This window comes from Myotis daubentonii, chromosome 2, assembly GCF_963259705.1.
Source record: "Myotis daubentonii chromosome 2, mMyoDau2.1, whole genome shotgun sequence".
Classification (NCBI taxonomy): domain Eukaryota; kingdom Metazoa; phylum Chordata; class Mammalia; order Chiroptera; family Vespertilionidae; genus Myotis; species Myotis daubentonii.
The window spans coordinates 37,646,925-37,665,248 of NC_081841.1; the positions used below are offsets into that span (position 1 = coordinate 37,646,925).

At 37.1% G+C, this 18,324-nt stretch overlaps 1 protein-coding gene across 2 annotated transcripts in view; it reads left to right on the forward strand.

Annotated features, from left to right (window-relative positions):
* CCDC91 (coiled-coil domain containing 91) overlaps positions 1-18,324 on the forward strand; it is a 286,701-nt gene that overhangs the window by 204,869 nt on the left and 63,508 nt on the right. For both annotated transcript variants that reach the window (XM_059682459.1, XM_059682460.1), the window contains exon 11: positions 191-367. In XM_059682459.1, the coding sequence (XP_059538442.1) occupies positions 191-367 (177 nt within the window). The remainder of the gene's footprint in view (positions 1-190; positions 368-18,324) is intronic.

The window sequence follows — 18,324 nt, forward strand, 5'->3', positions numbered from 1 at the left end:
AAACAAATAATTGATTTTATTTTTCAGAAATTATTAAATATGCTTAAAAACAACAGTGTCAGAACTAAACCATGTGGAATCAAAATGAAGTTGAGTGTTTTTTAGGTTAATCCAAGTTTGTCTTATTCAAAGAATTATTGTGCAGTCATCCTTTTAATTCTTTTTGTTTTGGTCATTGTTTGTTTTGAAGCTTGAGAAAGAAGCAATGAAGGATGTAGTTTTAAAAGCCATAGAAGAAGAAAGAAAAACTTTGGAAAAAGTCCATGCTGAGGAAAGGGAATTATGGAAGACTGAGCATGCAAAAGATCAAGAAGAAGTATCTCAGGCAATTCAAAAAGCTATACAAGAACAAAGAAAAATTAGTCAGGTTAGTAAAATTAATTCTTTGTGAATATTTTTTCTTATTTTTTTCAAAATTTAGTATTCTTAGTATTATTTTATCTTACTTGAAATCAACTTATTGGACATATCAGTATTAATAATAATTTTGCCTTTGGTAAACAAGTAATCCTTAATATGACTATTTTTTATCTTCTTATACTTTTAACCTTGCCTTTTTATTCTACTTAAAAAAAAAAAAAACACAATCCAAATTTATCTTTAGTCATTGCAACTACATTAAAAATGTAATTTTAGCCTTAGCTTGTTTGGCTCAGTGTATAGAGTGTTGGCCTGTGGACTGAAGGGTTCCAGGATTGGTTCCAGTCAAGGGCACATACTCAGGTTGTGGGCTCAATCCCCAGTGTGGGGCATGCAGGAAGCAGGCAATCAATGACTCTCATCATTGATGTTTCTTTTTTTTTTTTTTTTTTTTTTTTTTTTTTTTTTTTTTTACTATATTTATTTATTTATTTATTTATTTATTTATTTATTTATTTTTATAATCCTTTTATTTATTTATTTTATTTTGAGAGAGGGAGGAAGAGAGAGGTATAGAGCACTAGAAACATCAATGACAGAGGAACATTATCAATTGGCTGCCTCTTTCATGCCCCTACTGGGGACTGAACCTGCAACCTGGGCATGTGCCCCGACCGGTAATTGAACCTGGGTGGGACCTCTTGCTTCCTGGGTTGATGCTCAATCTCTAAGCCACACCGGCTGGGCATCAGTCTTGTTAATTATAGTTATTCCTGTGCGTTTGCAAGAGGATCTCACTGCAGTTGTGAATTGCATTGACCTCATGATAGAAGACTGAGCATGTTTCCATATGCTTACTGGCTTTGTTGTATTCATTCTTTTGTGAAGTATCCAATTTGTTTGCTAATTTTCATTGGGTTGTTTTCTTACTATTCACCTGTAAGAATTCTTTTTTTTTTTTTATTGCTTAAAGTATTACAAAGGGTATTACATATGTATCCATTTTATCCCCCCGCCCTAGACAGTCCCCTAGCCTCCCCTATCACCCAGTGTCTTATGTCCATTGGTTATGCTTATATGCATGCATACAAGTCCTTTAGTTGATCTCTTACCCCCCTACCTCCTGCCCCCCAACCCTCCCCGGCCTTCCCGCTGCAGCTCGACAATCTGTTTGAGGCAGCTCTGCCTCTGTATCTATTATTGTTCAAAAGTTTATAATGGTCTCTATTGTCCACGAATGAGTGAGATCATGTGGTATTTTTCCTTTATTGACTGGCTTATTTCACTTAGCATAATGCTCTCCAGTTCCATCCATGACGTTGCAAATGGTAAGAGTTCCTTCCTTTTTACAGCAGCATAGTATTCCATCGTGTAGATGTACCACAGTTTTCTAATCCATTCATCTACTGATGGGCACTTAGGCTGTTTCCAGATCTTAGCTATGGTGAATTGTGCTGCTATGAACATAGGGGTGCATATATCCTTTCTGATTGGTGTTTCTGGTTTCTTGGGATATATTCCTAGAAGTGGGATCACAGGGTCAAATGGGAGTTCCATTTTCAGTTTTTTAAGGAAACTCCATACTGTCTTCCATAGTGGCTGCACCAGTCTGCATTCCCACCAGCAGTGCACAAGTGTTCCTTTTTCTCCACATCCTCTCCAGCACTTGTCGTTTGTTGATTTGTTGATGATAGCCAGTCTGACAGGTGTGAGATGGTACCTCATTGCTGTTTTGATTTGCATCTCTCGGATGATTAGTGACTTTGAGCATGTTTTCATATGTCTCTTGGCTTTCTGAATGTCCTCTTTTGAAAGGTGTCTATTTAGGTCCTTTGCCCATTTTTTGATTGGATTGTTTATCTTTCTTTTGTTAAGTTGTATGAGTTCCCTATAAATTTTGGAGATTAGGCCCTTATCAGATATGTCATTGGCAAATATGTTTTCCCACACAGTGGGTTTTCTCGTTGTTTTGTTGATGGTTTCTTTTGCTGTGCAGAAGCTTTTTATTTTGATGTAGTCCCATTTGTTCATTTTTTCTTTAGTTTCAAGTGCCCTAGGAGCTGTATCAGTGAAGAAATTGCTTCGGCATATGTCTGAGATTTTCTTGCCTTTGGATTCTTCTAGAATTTTTATGGTATCCTGTCGTACATTTAAGTCCTTTATCCATTTTGAGTTTATTTTTGTGTATGGTGTAAGTTGGTGGTCTAGTTTCATTTTCTTGCATATATCTGTCCAATTTTCCCAACACCATTTATTGAAGAGACTATCTTGGCTCCATTGTATGTTCTTGCCTCCTTTGTCAAATATTAATTGAGCATATTGGTTCGGGCCGATTTCTGGGCTCTCTATTCTATTCCATTGATCTATATGCCTATTCTTGTGCCAGTACCAGGCAGTTTTGAGAACAGTGGCTTTGTAATACAACTTGATATCTGGTATTGAGATCCCACCTACTTTGTTCTTTTTCAGGATTGCTGCAGCTATTCGGGGTCTTTTTTTATTCCAGATGAATTTTTGGAAAGTTCGTTCTAGATCTCTGAAGTATGCTGTTGGTACTTTAATGGGAAGTGCGTTGAATTTATAGATTGTTTTGGGTAGTATGGACATTTTAATGATGTTGATTCTACCAATCCATGAACACGGTATGTTCTTCCATCTGTTTATGTCTTCCTCTATGTCTTTTTTCAACGTCCTGTAGTTTTCTGAGTAGAGGTCTTTTACCTCTTTAGTTAAGTTTATTCCTAGGTAGCTTAGTTTTTTCGGTGCAATGGTAAACGGGATTGTTTTTATAATCTCTCTTTCTGAAAGTTCACTATTGGTGTATAGAAATGCCTCAGATTTCTTGGGGTTAATTTTGTATCCTGCTACATTGCCAAATTCATGTATTAAGTCTAGTAGCTTTTTGATGGAATCTCTAGGGTTTTGTATGTATAATATCATGTCGTCTGCAAATAAGGACAGTTTTACTTCCTCTTTTCCAATTTGGATGCCTTTTATTTCTTCTTCTTGCCGAATTGCAATGGCTAACACTTCCAGTACTACGTTGAACAGGAGTGGTGAGAGGGGGCATCCCTGTCTTGTTCCTGTTCTTAGGGGAAATGGTGTTAGTTTTTGTCCGTTGAGTATGATGTTGGCTGTGGGCCTGTCATATATGGCTTTTATTATGTTGAGGTATGATCCTTCTACTCCCACCTTGCTGAGAGTTTTTATCAAAAATGGGTGTTGAATTTTGTCAAATGCTTTTTCTGCATCAATTGATATGACCATGTGGTTTTTTTCTTTCAATTTGTTTATGTGATGTATCACGTTTATTGATTTGCGGATATTGTACCATCCTTGCATCCCTGGGATAAATCCTACTTGGTCATGGTGTATGATCTTTCTGATGTACTGCTGGATCCGATTTGCTAAGATTTTGTTGAGGATTTTGGCATCTATGTTCATGAGGGATATTGGCCTGTAATTCTCTTTCATTGTGTTGTCTTTACCTGGTTTTGGTATTAGGGTGATGCTGGCTTCATAGAATGAGCTTGGAAGTGTTCCTTCCTCTTGAATTTTTTGTAGTAGTCTGAGGAGGATAGGTTTTAGTTCTTCCTTGAATGTTTGGTAAAACTCCCCTGTGAAGCCGTCTGGTCCTGGGCTTTTGTTTGATGGAAGCTTTTTGATGACTGCTTCAATTTCTTCCATAGTTATTGGCCTGTTGAGATTTTTAGATTCTTCCTGATTGAGTTTTGGAATACTGTATTTTTCTAGGAATTTGTCCATTTCCTCCAGGTTGTCTAGTTTGTTGGAGTAAAGCTGTCCATAGTATTTTTTAACAATCATTTGTATTTCTGTGGGGTCTGTTGTTATTTCGCCTCTATCGTTTCTGATTTTATTTATTTGGGTCCTCTCTCTCTGCTTCTTGGTGAGTCTGGCTAGAGGTTTATCAATCTTGTTTATCCTTTCAATGAACCAGCTCTTGGTTTCATTGATTTTCTGTATTGTTTTTTTGGTCTCTATGTCATTTATTTCTGCTCTAATCTTTATTATCTCCTTCCTTCTGCTCACTCTGGGGTTTTCTTGTTGCTCTCTTTCTAATTCTTTGAGTTGTAGAGTTAGATGATTTACTACCATTTTTTCTTGTTTTTTGAGATAGGCCTGTAGAGCTATAAACTTCCCTCTCAGGACTGCTTTCAATGTGTCCCATAGGTTTTGGATTGTTGTGTTTTCATTGTCATTAGTTTCCAGGATGTTTTTAATTTCTTCTTTGATCTCATTGGTAACCCAATCAATATTTAATAGCATGCTATTCAGCTTCCAGGTGTTTGAGTATTTTGGGTTGTTTTTATTGTAGTTTATTTCTAATATTATGCCATCGTGGTCTGCGAAGATGCTTTTTATGATTTCAATCTTCTTGAATTTGGGGATACTTTGCTTGTGACCCAATATGTGGTCTATTTTTGAATATGTCCCATGAGCACCTGAGAAGAACGTATATTCTCTGGCTTTGGGGTGAAGTGTTCTGAAGATGTCTATTAAGTCCATCTGATCTAGTGAGTCATTTAGGATTGCTGTATCTTTACTGATTGTTTGTCTATAGGACTTATCCAGTGCTGTCAATGGTGTATTAAAGTCCCCTACTATGATTGTATTGTTGTCGATCTCTCCTTTGATATTTTCCAGGAGTTTTTTTATGAATTTGGGTGCTCCTACATTGGGTGCGTATATGTTTACCAGGGTTATATCTTCTTGTTGTATTGATCCCTTTAGTATTATGAAGTGGCCTTCCTTATCTCTTGTTAAGGCCTTCACTTTGAGGTCTATTTTGTCCGATATAAGTATTGCTACCCCAGCTTTCTTTTCCTTTCCATTTGCCTGAAAGATATTTTTCCATCCTTTCACTTTCAGTCTGTGTGAGTCCCTTCTAATGAGGTGGGTTTCTTGTAGACAGCAGATGTATGGGTCATGTTTTTTTATCCATTCAGCCACTCGATGTCTTTTGGTTGGAGCATTTAGTCCGTTTACGTTTAAAGTTATTATTGAAAGGTACTTGTTTGTAGCCATTTCTTTTTTTGTGTGGCTGTTTTCTTTCTGAGCTTTTTATTTCTTATTTTTATACCAGTCCCTTTAGCATTCCTTGCATTGCTGGCTTGGTGGTGACAAACTCCCTTAGTCTTTTTTTGTCTGTGAAGCTTCTTATTTCCCCTTCAAGTTTGAATGATAGCCTTGCTGGATAGAGTATTCTTGGATTCAGTCCTTTGCTTTGCATCACTTTGTAAATTTCAGTCCATTCTTTTCTGGCCTGATGTGTTTCTGTTGAGAAGTCATTTGACAATCTAATGGGAGATCCCTTGTATGTAACTTTCCGTCTCTCTCTTGCAGCCTGTAAGATTCTCTCTTTGTCCTGAACATTTGCCATGGTGATTATGATGTGTCTTGGTGTGGGTCTTTTCGGGTTCACCTTGTTTGGGACTCTCTGGGCTTGTGTGACTTTTTTCTTCCCCACCTCAGGAAAGTTTTCTGATATTATTTCTTCGAGTAGGTTTTCTAATCTTTGTTCATCCTTCTGTTGTTCTGGTACTCCTATTATTCGTATGTTGTTTCGTTTCATGTTGTCCCAAAGCTCCCTTAGGCTCTCCTCCTGTCTTTTAATTTTTTTCTCCAATTGCAGTACATTTTGGGTGTGTTTTGCTTCCTTGTCTTCTAATTCACTTATTCGGTCCTCCGCTTCTCCTAGTCTACTGTTGATACTTTCAATGGAGTTTTTCATTGCAGCTATATCACTCTTCATTTCTTCTTGGGTCTTACTTAGGTTGTTGATTTTTTCATCTGTTTCTTCTAGCTTCTTCCATATGTTATCGATTTTTTCATCTGTTTCTTCTAGCTTCTTCCATATGTTATCGATTTTTTCATCTGTTTCTTCTTGCTTCTTGCAGAGGTTGTCGATTTTTTCCTCCATCCGGTTTATGCACTCTAGGATCCTTATTCTGAATTCTTTATCTGTCATGTTGCATGCCTCTGTATTACTTAGCTGCTTTTCTGGAGAGTCCTCCTTCTCTTTCCTTTGGGGGTTTCTTTGTCTACCCATGTTTGATCTCACTGACATATCTAGACATTGAGTTGTTCAGTGGTTGCTCCCTTGGTGGCAGTGACTCCTTGGTCTGTGGTTGCTCTTTGGGCGGTTGCGGTAGCAGCTGCTCTTCAGTTGGCAGCAGCTCCTCTGGTGGGTGCTGTTCACAGCTGTGGTGGCTCTTCCGGCTGGTGGGGCGAGGTTTCACGTACAGCTGCTGTTCCTCAGCAGAGGATGAGGTGCTCAGGAGGTTGCTGTTGCTTGGATCTGCTGCGTTGATTTAAAGGCACAAAATACAACACAACAAGGCACCACGTACCAGGCACTATACACAAATATATTCACGATATTAATAACCCCATTTAAAGGTGACCACCTGAATTAAGAGAATTAGGGGATAAGGAAGAAGGAAGAGAAAAAGATAAAAGAGAAAAAGGAAAAGAAAAGTAGGGACCTAAAAAAGGGAGTGCAAAAATGAAATTGGGAAAAAGGAAGGGGGAAAATAAAAGCGAGAAACGAAAAAAAAAAAAAAAAAAAAGAGCGAAAAGAGAGAATGAAGTGGAAGAGGGAAGAGACTTTTTATATGAGGAGAATACTCCTATAGAACAGCCATTAATCCCAACAAATTCCAGCAACAGATCCCTGGATATGAATGCAAACTAGAAACAACCAATAATATAACGATGAAAATAGAATGGTGAACACTAATCCCAAAATAAAATAAAGAAAAAAATAAAATGGCACTTTAAAAAATGGTAAAATGGTAGCAGTAATAATACTGGTTAAAAATAAGAAGGTAGTAATTAAAAGGGTAAAATCAGGTGATGGAAAAAGAAGAAAAGAAAGAAAAAAAGAAAAAAAAAAGAATGAAAAAAAAATTGGTTTCTTAGTTAAAAAGTGAAAAAAGAAAAAAAAATTGCAGTAGTGAAGGTCCTTCGTTTCTTCTATTCTTCAGTGTGGCTCGCCTTAGACCTTCCAGGTATTCAGGAGAGTGTTGAGTTTCCCTGCGATATACTGTTCCTCTGTGTTGTAAACCACAGTCCTTATTTTAAAGCATGCCGCATTTATTTCCCAGACTGCCTTATTTTGTTTTTAGCAAAGAGTCAGTTATTGGGTCAGCCTCTGGGTGGCAGTGTTCTGGGGTTGGCCTCTGAGGCTATAGGGCCTCTCTGTCCAGTGTAAGTTCACTGCCCAGAGCTGACTGCGTAATAGTTAGTTACTGGCGCTATGTTGTTGCTGGGATTGAAAATCCCCCTATAGGCCAGACCCTGTTAACTCCCAGGGACTGATCAGGTTATCTTAATCCTTGATCTTGTACAGGGTGGAATCTGGGTGTGGCTGTGCTCCTTGCCTGGGGGCTGGGGGGAGGAGACTCCCTCTCACGAGCGGGTGGCTGCCCCAGCCCCTGGCTCTGGGGTGTCTCAGCACTCAATTCACTACCACCTCTCCTGGCTCCCCCTCTTTCCCCAGTCTCTCCCCAGATTCCACTCCTCCGCACACTCTCTCTCTCTTCAGCACAGGTGAGTGTCTGTATCCGAGATGTCCCATGAACAGGATTCAGTGAAAACAAACAAACAAACGCCGGCCGCGGAAACGGGGAAGGCTTGGTTTCTGTAAGCTTCTTCTCTTACCGGGACTGTATGGTCAGGTCAGCTCTTCAGGCTGCCCCCTTTAGGCTCAGTCCTCCGTGATCACAGAACCCAGCTCTCAATTTCCCTGGCGGCGCCAGGAATCCCGCGGTTCTCCTTTCCCCCGTCAGGGGCTGTGCCTGTCCCAAGGGACGCGGCTGTCGGCCACGTGGTCTCCCTCTGACTCTCTGGGCTCAGAGGTCTGGCAAACTTTCCTGCCCAAATCCCTGGTTTTTTTTTTACCTTACCAGGGGAGTTCTGCTCTTCCCGGCTGTAAACCCTCTCACCAGCTGAGCAATTTCGCCAATTCGGTGTGAGTGTTACTAGCTACAGCTGCTCGCTCCATTTGCTCCGGGACACGACCTGGGACACGTCTGCCTATATCGCCGCCATCTTGGTTCTCCCCATTGATGTTTCTATCTCTCTTTCCTTCACCCTTCCTCTCTGAAATCAATAAAAATATAGTTAAAAAAATTTAAAGTTATAATAAATAGGTAGGTGAGAAGTTAGGTTGATTATCATAAAGAGTATCCTTATTATAGAACAAATCACAATATGTATATTCTTAGATTTTTGTCTATATATGATTTTTTTCTAGAGGAACACCTTCGATAGGAAGAAAATTCATATCAACTCCCAAGTATGGGAACCACTGCATTAACATTTTAATATTGACTTTTTAGGGAATCACCAATTTATGGACATTTATAAATATCCTTCATCCATTGATTGCATTCATTCCCTAGAAAAGCAAATTTAAAAAAGGAATAAAGTATTACAAATTGCTTTGTAAAAATCCCATTAATTAAATAATGCCAATTAACTAAATTGCAGGACCAGAGATAAAATCTGTAAATATACTTTACCCAGGGACTACTAGTGATGGGATTCTGAAATCCTGCCTCTTGAACTTGTTCATACCCTTGAGGATTTTAACTGTCAGTCTCATTGTTCACATCCTTGTTACTCCTTTCAGGAAAATACCTGGAATATTAGACATTACAAAAATTGACAGAATGTTATCATCACTTATATCAATAAAGAAAGTAATAATAGCTCTTCATGTTCAAGTTTCATTTACTTGGCTTTATTCTAGACAAATATTTCAGGCTGTTTGCTACAAAGCTATTTTTATGGAATTTGTTCTTCAGTTTTGGCTATAGAAAAATACTAAGAAAATTGTAGCTGTAGTGCTGGTGCTGGTGGTGGCAGGGTTGACAATAATTGTAACAATGTTGGCTCTCATTAATTTATTTCTAAGTACCAGGCACTTTCTAATTGTTTTACATGTTTGATCTCATTTAATCCTCACAACCACCTTATGAGGCAGGAACTATTTTTACAGAATCGGAAACTAAAGCGTAGGAAGATTATGTAACTTGCTCGAGGCTATAATCACTTCGGAAAAGGCAACAGTTTGGATCCAAAATCAGGCAGCCTCACTCCAGAGGCCGTGCAGCCCGCCACTACGCTATTCTCCCTCCCAATGTTCTCATCTTGGAATAAAGTATGAATTCAGCTTATTCATCCTTTAATGTATAATTTCAATAGCAAAAACTTGAATGGGTTATTTTAATTTCTTTATTCACTGAGTAATATTTATTAAGCATCTACCATGTGTTGGCACTGTTGACAACTGTTGGAAGATTTTGGTGTATAGCATCTAACAAGATAGACAAGGTCCGTAGGCACTCCTGGAGCTTATATTCAAGTAAAAAACCCACTAATAAATAAGGTAATACCGTATAGTGATATAGGTTGTGAAGAAAAAAAATCAGGATTATGTGTTTATCTGAGAATGGGGGATAAGGGACTTGTTTAGATAAGGAAGTTAAGAAAGAAGCCTGACTCAAAAAAATTTGCATGCTACATGATTCTGTTTATAGGAAATTCTGGAGAAGACAAAACTAATTTGAGGGGAAAGAAATCAGTTGTTGCCTGGGAAGGGTGGGGGAAACTTTGAAGGTGATGGAAACTTTTTAAGTATAATTGTTTTGGTGATTTTTGACAAAACTTATCAAAATATCTATTTCATAGTGATGAATTTTATTACATGCAAATAATATTTCATAAAGCTGTTTTTTAAAAACACATGCCTACCAGAATAAATTATTGGATAAGTGGTGATCTCAAAAGGTGACTTCATTTACTATGGTGAAGAAGGGTCGAGTTTCTTGGGCACAAAAAATCCAATTTGTTCATATTAAATTAGAGGTCCCTATTAATCCTAGAATGAGGAAATGTTGAGTAGGCAGTTAAAAATATGGTTCTGGAGTTCAGGTGATTTGTTAGGGCTGGAGATTAAAATTTGGGATTGAGAAAATGGTATGTAAAGACAAATAAAGAGAAAAATAATTTCCGGACAGACCTCTACATGAAATTTTTTTATGGAATGTGGCCATCTTCTATCTAGAAAAAAAATGTGGCTATTTGAGATTAACTGTATAATAGTGGAAATAGTCTCTCACACTAACAGATGCGGTATTTCAGATGAAACTGTGAAAGTATTAATGTTACTGGTGCTTTCTGTATCACACTATTGTCCAAGATTGAGAGGCCAGGGCTTCTTCATGTGCCTTTTCTAGGAGGCTCAGTGTCACCAGTGTAAACAGTAGCTTCTGCCACCATGTGCCCACCTCCTGTCTAGTTACAGAGGCCAATATTCATCATGACCTCTAGTTCTTGGGCAGCTAGTTGGGAGCCATACATTCTGAAGAGCTACTACTGTCCAGGAAACGCCAGACTGCTGCAGACTGAATGAAGGGGCTGATTTAGAAAAGCCTGGAAGCTCTTGTTTTTGAATTCTAAGATTTAAGTCACTTCACAGCACTCAGATGTTTCTTTAATAAAAAGAATTCTGGAAGTAAACCTTGTAATTAGTAGCAACTTGCATCTTAAGCCACAAAGTCACACTAGAAATTAGGAAAGGATAGAATATGGCAAAGCAAAAAGCAATCAGTGTAAACTTAAGCAAGTAAAATTACTCCTGAGAAAATAAGGAAAATAAAACAGCCTCTCTATCTTGATAGTGTCCTTAACTGATGAGATAAACATTAAACTATGACAGAAAATGCAATACTTAAGAATGTGTCACATATAGCTTCGAATTTATTTGAAAGATGATTTTGTCTAGCTTTGGTCATAAAGTAAGACTAAGTCATAGTGTTGATTATAGACTTTTATGTTTTTTCTGAGATATCAAGTAGAACGTTTGATTCTGACTTACATGATTATCATATTAGATTAATTCTGTGTGCCTTGAAAATCTTTGTTAAAGAAAGGAAAGTACACTTGTTATTGACACCAACATGGACAAAAAGAAGAGAGTAATTAATTTTGCTGTAGAAAAGTCCTGTAAAAGGACGCCAGTGCATTCAAGACAAACTATTTCTGACGTTGAATGCTCTTCATAATAGTTTATAACCACAGCCACTGTAATTTTGGGTTATGTTTTCCCCCAAAGCCACAGACATTACAATCAGTGGTTATATTTTCTTTAAGAAATTTAGTATTGCTACCTGGCCCTTCTTTTTATAAAGGAAATAGCATTTCTATTTTAGCTTAGCAGGCCAGATAGTTTCACAACACTGAAATAATTTTTCTGTATTGACTTATTTAGTTTTGATTCATTGGTTTGTTTTAAATTTGTATTTATGAAATTTTTATAGTAACCTAGTTAATTATAGGAAAAATCATAATTACATTTTTATTACCAAAAGTATTCTATCTAGGGACAAGAGAGCAAATAGTACATCAACTTACCTTTTCATCTCTTGAGACTTTGTCCTTTTGTTAAATTTCTCATTTCATAAGATGAGACATTGTCTGCCAAGTTATCCAGTCCAGAGAACTAGAATTTCTCCTAGACTCTCTCTCTCTCTCATCCCCATTCTCATGCCTTTTTAATCATTAAAACCTTCCCATTTTACTTGATAAATAATTCTTAAACATATACACTTCCTTCCTACCAGCTATCATGTTAGTTATGGTTCTTATTGCTTACCTTGGCCTCCTACATTGACTTCTTTGCTTCCAATTTTGTCCTCTTTCAATTTAGAATAAAAAAAAAAAAAAGAATGTCGTTTTCCTACTTTAAACTCTCCAGTGCTGCCCTGTAGCTGATAGGATAACATTCAAGCTACGTAGCATTACCTGTACATCTTTCAGAGGATGAGATATAAATCTTTCAGTGGCCTGGTCCCACCACTCCAGCTCATCTTCTGCCACCCTGTTTCACACTTCATGCTTTTAGTACCACACTGCGGGCACAATACCATGCTGTTTCAGGTTGTTGGGCTTTTAGTCATACTGTTCCTTCAGCCTAGGATGACATGTCTTTCCTAACTTGAAAAACCCACTCTTATTTAATAATTTAGCAATTTTTAATCCAGAAAATTTATATTCCGCTTCTCAGATTAAAGTACCGGTTCTTTCTTCTTTGGTATTCAGTACATATCGTATCACTGCCCAGCCATATTATATTTAAAGGATCTGCTTTGTGTCTCTTCCACTAGATTATCGGCACCTTAAAAGTAGGAACTGAGTCTTGAACAAACCACAATAGATTATAAAATGGTGTGAGATCAGCACTGTTTTATTGAGACAGATTAATCTTTTAAAAATAGACTTGATCTGTAACAATACAGTTTGACTCTTGTAGAGTTTTGGTTGCTTTGAAATGGAACATTTCAACAAAAGTTGGGTGTGCAAAAATAGTGTTCTGTGTTATGATCCCTTTATAAAAAAGTATTTTTTATTGGGTGCCAAACTGACATGATTATTATTGTTTCTTAATGAAATATGTAGAAAGTAATCCGCCAGCTTCAGACGCATCTTTACTTTGAACAGCTGGTGTGGGTGACTCTGAGGTCCGAGTGGCTACATGAGTCCTGGCGGTCCTTCCAGGTCGCAGTGAAGTGGTGCCCTGCCTCGCACTGGTCCCGCGGGAGAGCACGGTCGCCTCCGCACACCATGTTTCCAGAGAGGCTTTTCCAAATCAGGACGGGGCTGTTTTAGACACTTAATGGTGCCTCCCCAGCCTCAATTCCTCTTCCCAAAATGATACTTTTTACTTCTTAGCCATGTGGTTTGGATGAAAAGGGACAGATTAGAAAACGCAGGTGAAAAATGTTAACTCAGTGCTATATGAAGCTATCAAATCACAAGTTCTCTATACAGGATTGTGAAAAATGGATCAGGTGGGAGACTGAAGAATGTATGTGTAGAGGATATAATTTCTGCTGTCATTTTTTTCACTTTAAGTATCCCTGTTCCTGTCATTATCGGTACATGGCAACATCAACCTCCACAGATATACCCTCAGTTACTAACATTCTAAAAATCTACCATTGTTATAATTTAATTGCTGAACGTTCTCTTTCAGGAATAATTACTATAAAATCACTTTAAAATACATTTAAAATATTGCCACTTTTAAAACATATAACGTTAGTTAAATAGCTTGACTGCTTTAAACCTCAGAGTATGCCTGCCTCTCAAAATGATTCTGAGAATTAACTAAAAATACACATAGCTATTTTGTTAGCTTTAAACACCAAACATTATTGCTTATGTATATATTTTTAATACTCTTTATATTTTGCTTAAATGTACTATGTCTTTCACATAGATCTCTGTTAGTTGACAGAATCTTTAATTGTAAGTATCATTAACAAGCTTATAATCTGGCATAACTTTCTTTAATTTACTTAGTATAATCCCTGGAACATAGGGATTGTTGCTGAGGTGCCCACTCCACTGCTGTTGTTGATCCTGTTATTATTACTACCTTTTTAATCACTGTAATTTTAACACCCAGTATAGTGTCATGCACACTAAACCATGAGTGAATGGATGATCACTGTGATTACCTAAGGCTGTGGTTTCCAACCTGCATCAAGGTGCCCTGTAATGCTGCAGTGAACTCTCAGAGGTGCTGTAGGTATTTTAGTCTTAGAGGGCAACACAAGAATACTTGAGATCTCATGGAAACCAGGTAAACTACTATCTTGTCCATACTAATTTGTCTTATTTTGCTTTTTCTTATATCATAGTGAATCAGGGTTTGGTCTAGGGATTGTTGTGATAAAGAGCAAATACCATGCAAATATCACTGTGGAACAGGAGATAAGATTGTTATTGTCCAGTTTTATGCCAAGATTTAAGAAGTTGTGCAATGCCGGATATAGATAAATTCATGAATAAGTAACTGTGGTTGAGGATTAAATAAAAGTCTTTTTCTTTCAATTTTTGTGTATCATAAATAGCTGCTACATTATGATCCAATTAATTAATAAATGGGAAAATTAGGTATTTGTTTTGGCTTACAGGCCATCATAAAACATTACTCAGGCAGCAATGGAGCCATGAACTGAGAAAGTTTGGGAAGTTTTAACCTAGTGTGTACCCACTTTATCAGGTGCTCTGGGTGACACAAGAAATGTAAGATACAGTCCTTACCCTTAAATAGATTTCCCTTGAATTGGGGAAACAAATCACTCATTCACTGAAGATAAATTATATATGTACACTCAATAGCAGTTACTATGCTAGAGTCCTAGTCATAAGGAATATGAGCTGTGATAAATATAATCCCTGACTTCAAAGGGATCTCAACCTGGTAAGATGGACAAAGAGGTTGTTAAATCTGAGTTATGGAACGCTTTTAGAGATAGAATGTAAGGTGCTCTGTGAGCAGATACAAACAATAGTAGATCCACCCACACACACTATGAGGAGATGTGGAAGGTCAGGAACATTTCAGGGAAGGCTTGTAGGGTTGGTGATGCTCAAACTCCATTGTGCAGGAGAAGGAGAAGGCTCGGTTATCAGAAGTAAAGGATGAGGGAAATCATTCCAAGAGAGAGCATGGCATTTTCAGGGAACTCCATATTGAATACTCACTATTTGCATGACAAAATGATAGCTTCCCCAGAGATTACAAACATAAATGAGACTTTGCTGCTGTCTTCAGGATCTTATAAAAGACTAGGAAATATGTCAGATCCATAAATTGTCCTAATGTGAGGCAGAATGAGATATGACAAAGCACATCTGGTTGAAGCATTGAAAACACAAAGGAGGAATGCACAGTGGGTGGTGGATATCAATTTTACAGAAATTGAAAATGTCTCTTAGGAAAGTAATATAGAACAAAGATGGAATTTATGTGCTTGAACAGACTATGAGAACCTTGAAGTTATATAGTCAAACTCAGGTTTATTGCTAGCAGAAATAAAATGCCACTGCAGACTTCACTGGCATAAGTGACAAGGGCTTAATATCTTTTATGGAAGATTACCTTGGCAGCCTTAAATGCGACGAGTCTGAAGTTAAAAATACTCCTTGGAACTTGCTAGAATACTTGGCATGCAAAAAATGAGCAGCTTAGCCTAAGTGATGGAAGTTAAAATGGCGAAGAAAAGACAAACATTTTGGAGGAGAAAAGTCTGAACATAGTGACTGGAAACAGGATTTGAAATCAAACGTGTCTGAGGCATGAAATTTTAGTGACAATATCATGTCATCTGCGAATAAGGACAGAGAAAATCCTAAAGACTCCATAAAAAAACCACTTGATTTAATAAATAAATTTTGCAATGTATCAGGATACAAAATTAACACCCAAAAATCTATGGCTTTTTTGTACGCCAATAATGAACTCACAGAAAGAGAAACAAACAAAATAATCCCATTTAACAATGCACCAAAAAAATTAAGACACCTAGGAATAAACTTAACTAAGGAAGTAAAAGACCTGTAGTCCAAAAACCACAGGACATTGAACAAAGAGATAGAGGAAGGCATAAACGAATGGAAGGTTATACTGTGTTCATGGATTGGTAAAATTAACATCATTAAAATGTCCATACTACCCAAAGCAATTTATAGATTTAATGTAATCCCCATTAAAATACCAACGGCATATTTCACAGACCTAGAACAAACTCTCCAAAAATTCATATGGAATAAAAAAATACCCCAAATAGCCACAGCAATCTTGAGAAAGAAGAACAAAGTTGGAGGGATCACATACCAGATATCAAGCTATATTTACAAAGCCACTGTTCTCAAAACTGCCTGGTACTGGCACAAGAATAGACATATAGACCAATGGAACAGAACAGAGAACCCAGAAATTGACCCAAGCCATTATGCTCAATTAATATTTGACAAGGAGGCAAGAGCATACAATGGAGTCAAGACAGTCTCTTTAATAAATGGTGTCGGTAAAATTGGACAGATACATGCAAAAAAATGAAACTAGATCAGCAACTGACACCATACACAAAAATAAGCTCCAAATGGATAAAGGACTAAAACATAAGTCAGGAAACCATAAAAATCTTAGAAGGATTCATAGACAGCCAAATTTCAGAAATATGTCATAGCAGTATCCTTACTGATACAGCTCTAAGGGCAATGAAAACTAAGAAAATAAACAAATGGAACTACATCAAAATAAAAACCTTCTCTACAGCAAAGGAAACCATCAACACAACAAGAAAGCCCACTGCATTGGAGAAGATATTTGCCAATGTTATCTCCAATAAGGGCCTAATCTCCAAAATTTATAGGGAACTAATACATCTTAACAAAAGGAGGATAAACAATCTAAACAAAAAGTTGGCAAAGGACTTAAATAGACACTTTTCAAAAGCGGACATACAGAAGGCCAAGAGACTTATGAAAACATGCTCAAAGTCACTAATCATCCAAGAGATGCAAATCAAAACGAAAATGAGGTACCATCTCCCACCTGTCAGAATTGCTATCAGTATCAAATCAACAAACAAGTGCTGGCGAGAATGCGGAGAAAAAAGAACACTCCTGCACTGCTGGTGGGAAGGCAGACTGGTGCAGCCATTATGGAAAACAATATTGAGTGTTCTCAAAAAATTAAAAATGGAACTGCCATTTGATCCAGTAATCCCACTTCTAGGAATATATTCCAAGAAATCAGAAACACCGATCAGAAAGGACATATTCTCCCCTGTGTTCATAGCAGCACAATTTACAAAAGCTAATATTTGGAAATAGCCTAAGTGCCCATCAGCACATGAGTGGATTAAAAAACGGTGGTACATCTACACAATGGACTACTACACTGCTGTAAAAAAGAAAGAACTCTTAACCATTTGCAATAGCATGTATGGACATGGAGAGCATTATGCTAAGTGAAATAAGCCAGTCAGAGAAAGAAAAATATCACATGATCTCACTTATTTGTGGAATATAATAAACAACATAAACTGATGAAAAAAATTAGATCCAGAGACATAGTAGCATCTAACAGACCATCAAACCTCAGAAGGAAGGCAGGGAAGGACTTGTATGCATGCATATAAGCATAACCAATGGACACAGACACTAGGGTGGTGAGGACATGTGCTGGGGAATGGACGTGGCCTGGGAGAGGTCAATGGGGGGAAAAGGAGACATATGTAATACTATATGTAATACTTTAATCAATAAAGAATTTTAAAAAAAACTTGTGAGAAGCATCTAAAGGGGTACTTCAGAGAAAATCATAGCCTTAAGTATCTATATTAGAGAATAGAAAAGCCTGGAAAATAATGGGCTAACACTTCCAATTTATTGAGGAAATTAGAAAAGAAGGCATAGAATAATCCACAGGAAATACAAAGAAATAACGGTTATGAAAGATATTCATGACATAGATTGGAAAGTTTCAAAATACTTTACTTTGTTTTCTAAAACACATAAAATTCACAAATCTTTGACAAGATTGGTGAAGAAAGAGGGATGTTATTAATGCTATTAGAGCATTGGTTCTCAACCTGTGGGTTGCGAACAATGAAAATACATCCTGCATATCAGATATTTACATTACGATTCATAACAGTAGCAAAATGACAGTTATGAAGTAGCAACGAAAATAATTTTATGGTTGGGGGTCACCACAACATGAGGAACTGTATTAAAGGGTCGCGGCATTAGGAAGGTTGAGAACCACTGTATTAGAGGAATGACTAAAGGGACCTAATATAGATGCTATACAAATTTTAAAGTTACATAAGCAGTATTGATAATAATACCAATCAATTGTAAAGCTTAGATGAAATGAAAAACTTCCAAGAAAAACATAAATTTCAAAATTGATACAAGAAGAATTAGAAATGCTGAATAGTTCTGTAGCTATAGAATAAACTGTATCTGAAGTTTAAAAACATTCATGCCTCTATAAAAAGTAAATGTAAATAGCCCCTCTCCAGTAGATGGAACTTAATTTACCTCCCCTTGAGTATTTGCTGGACTTAGTTT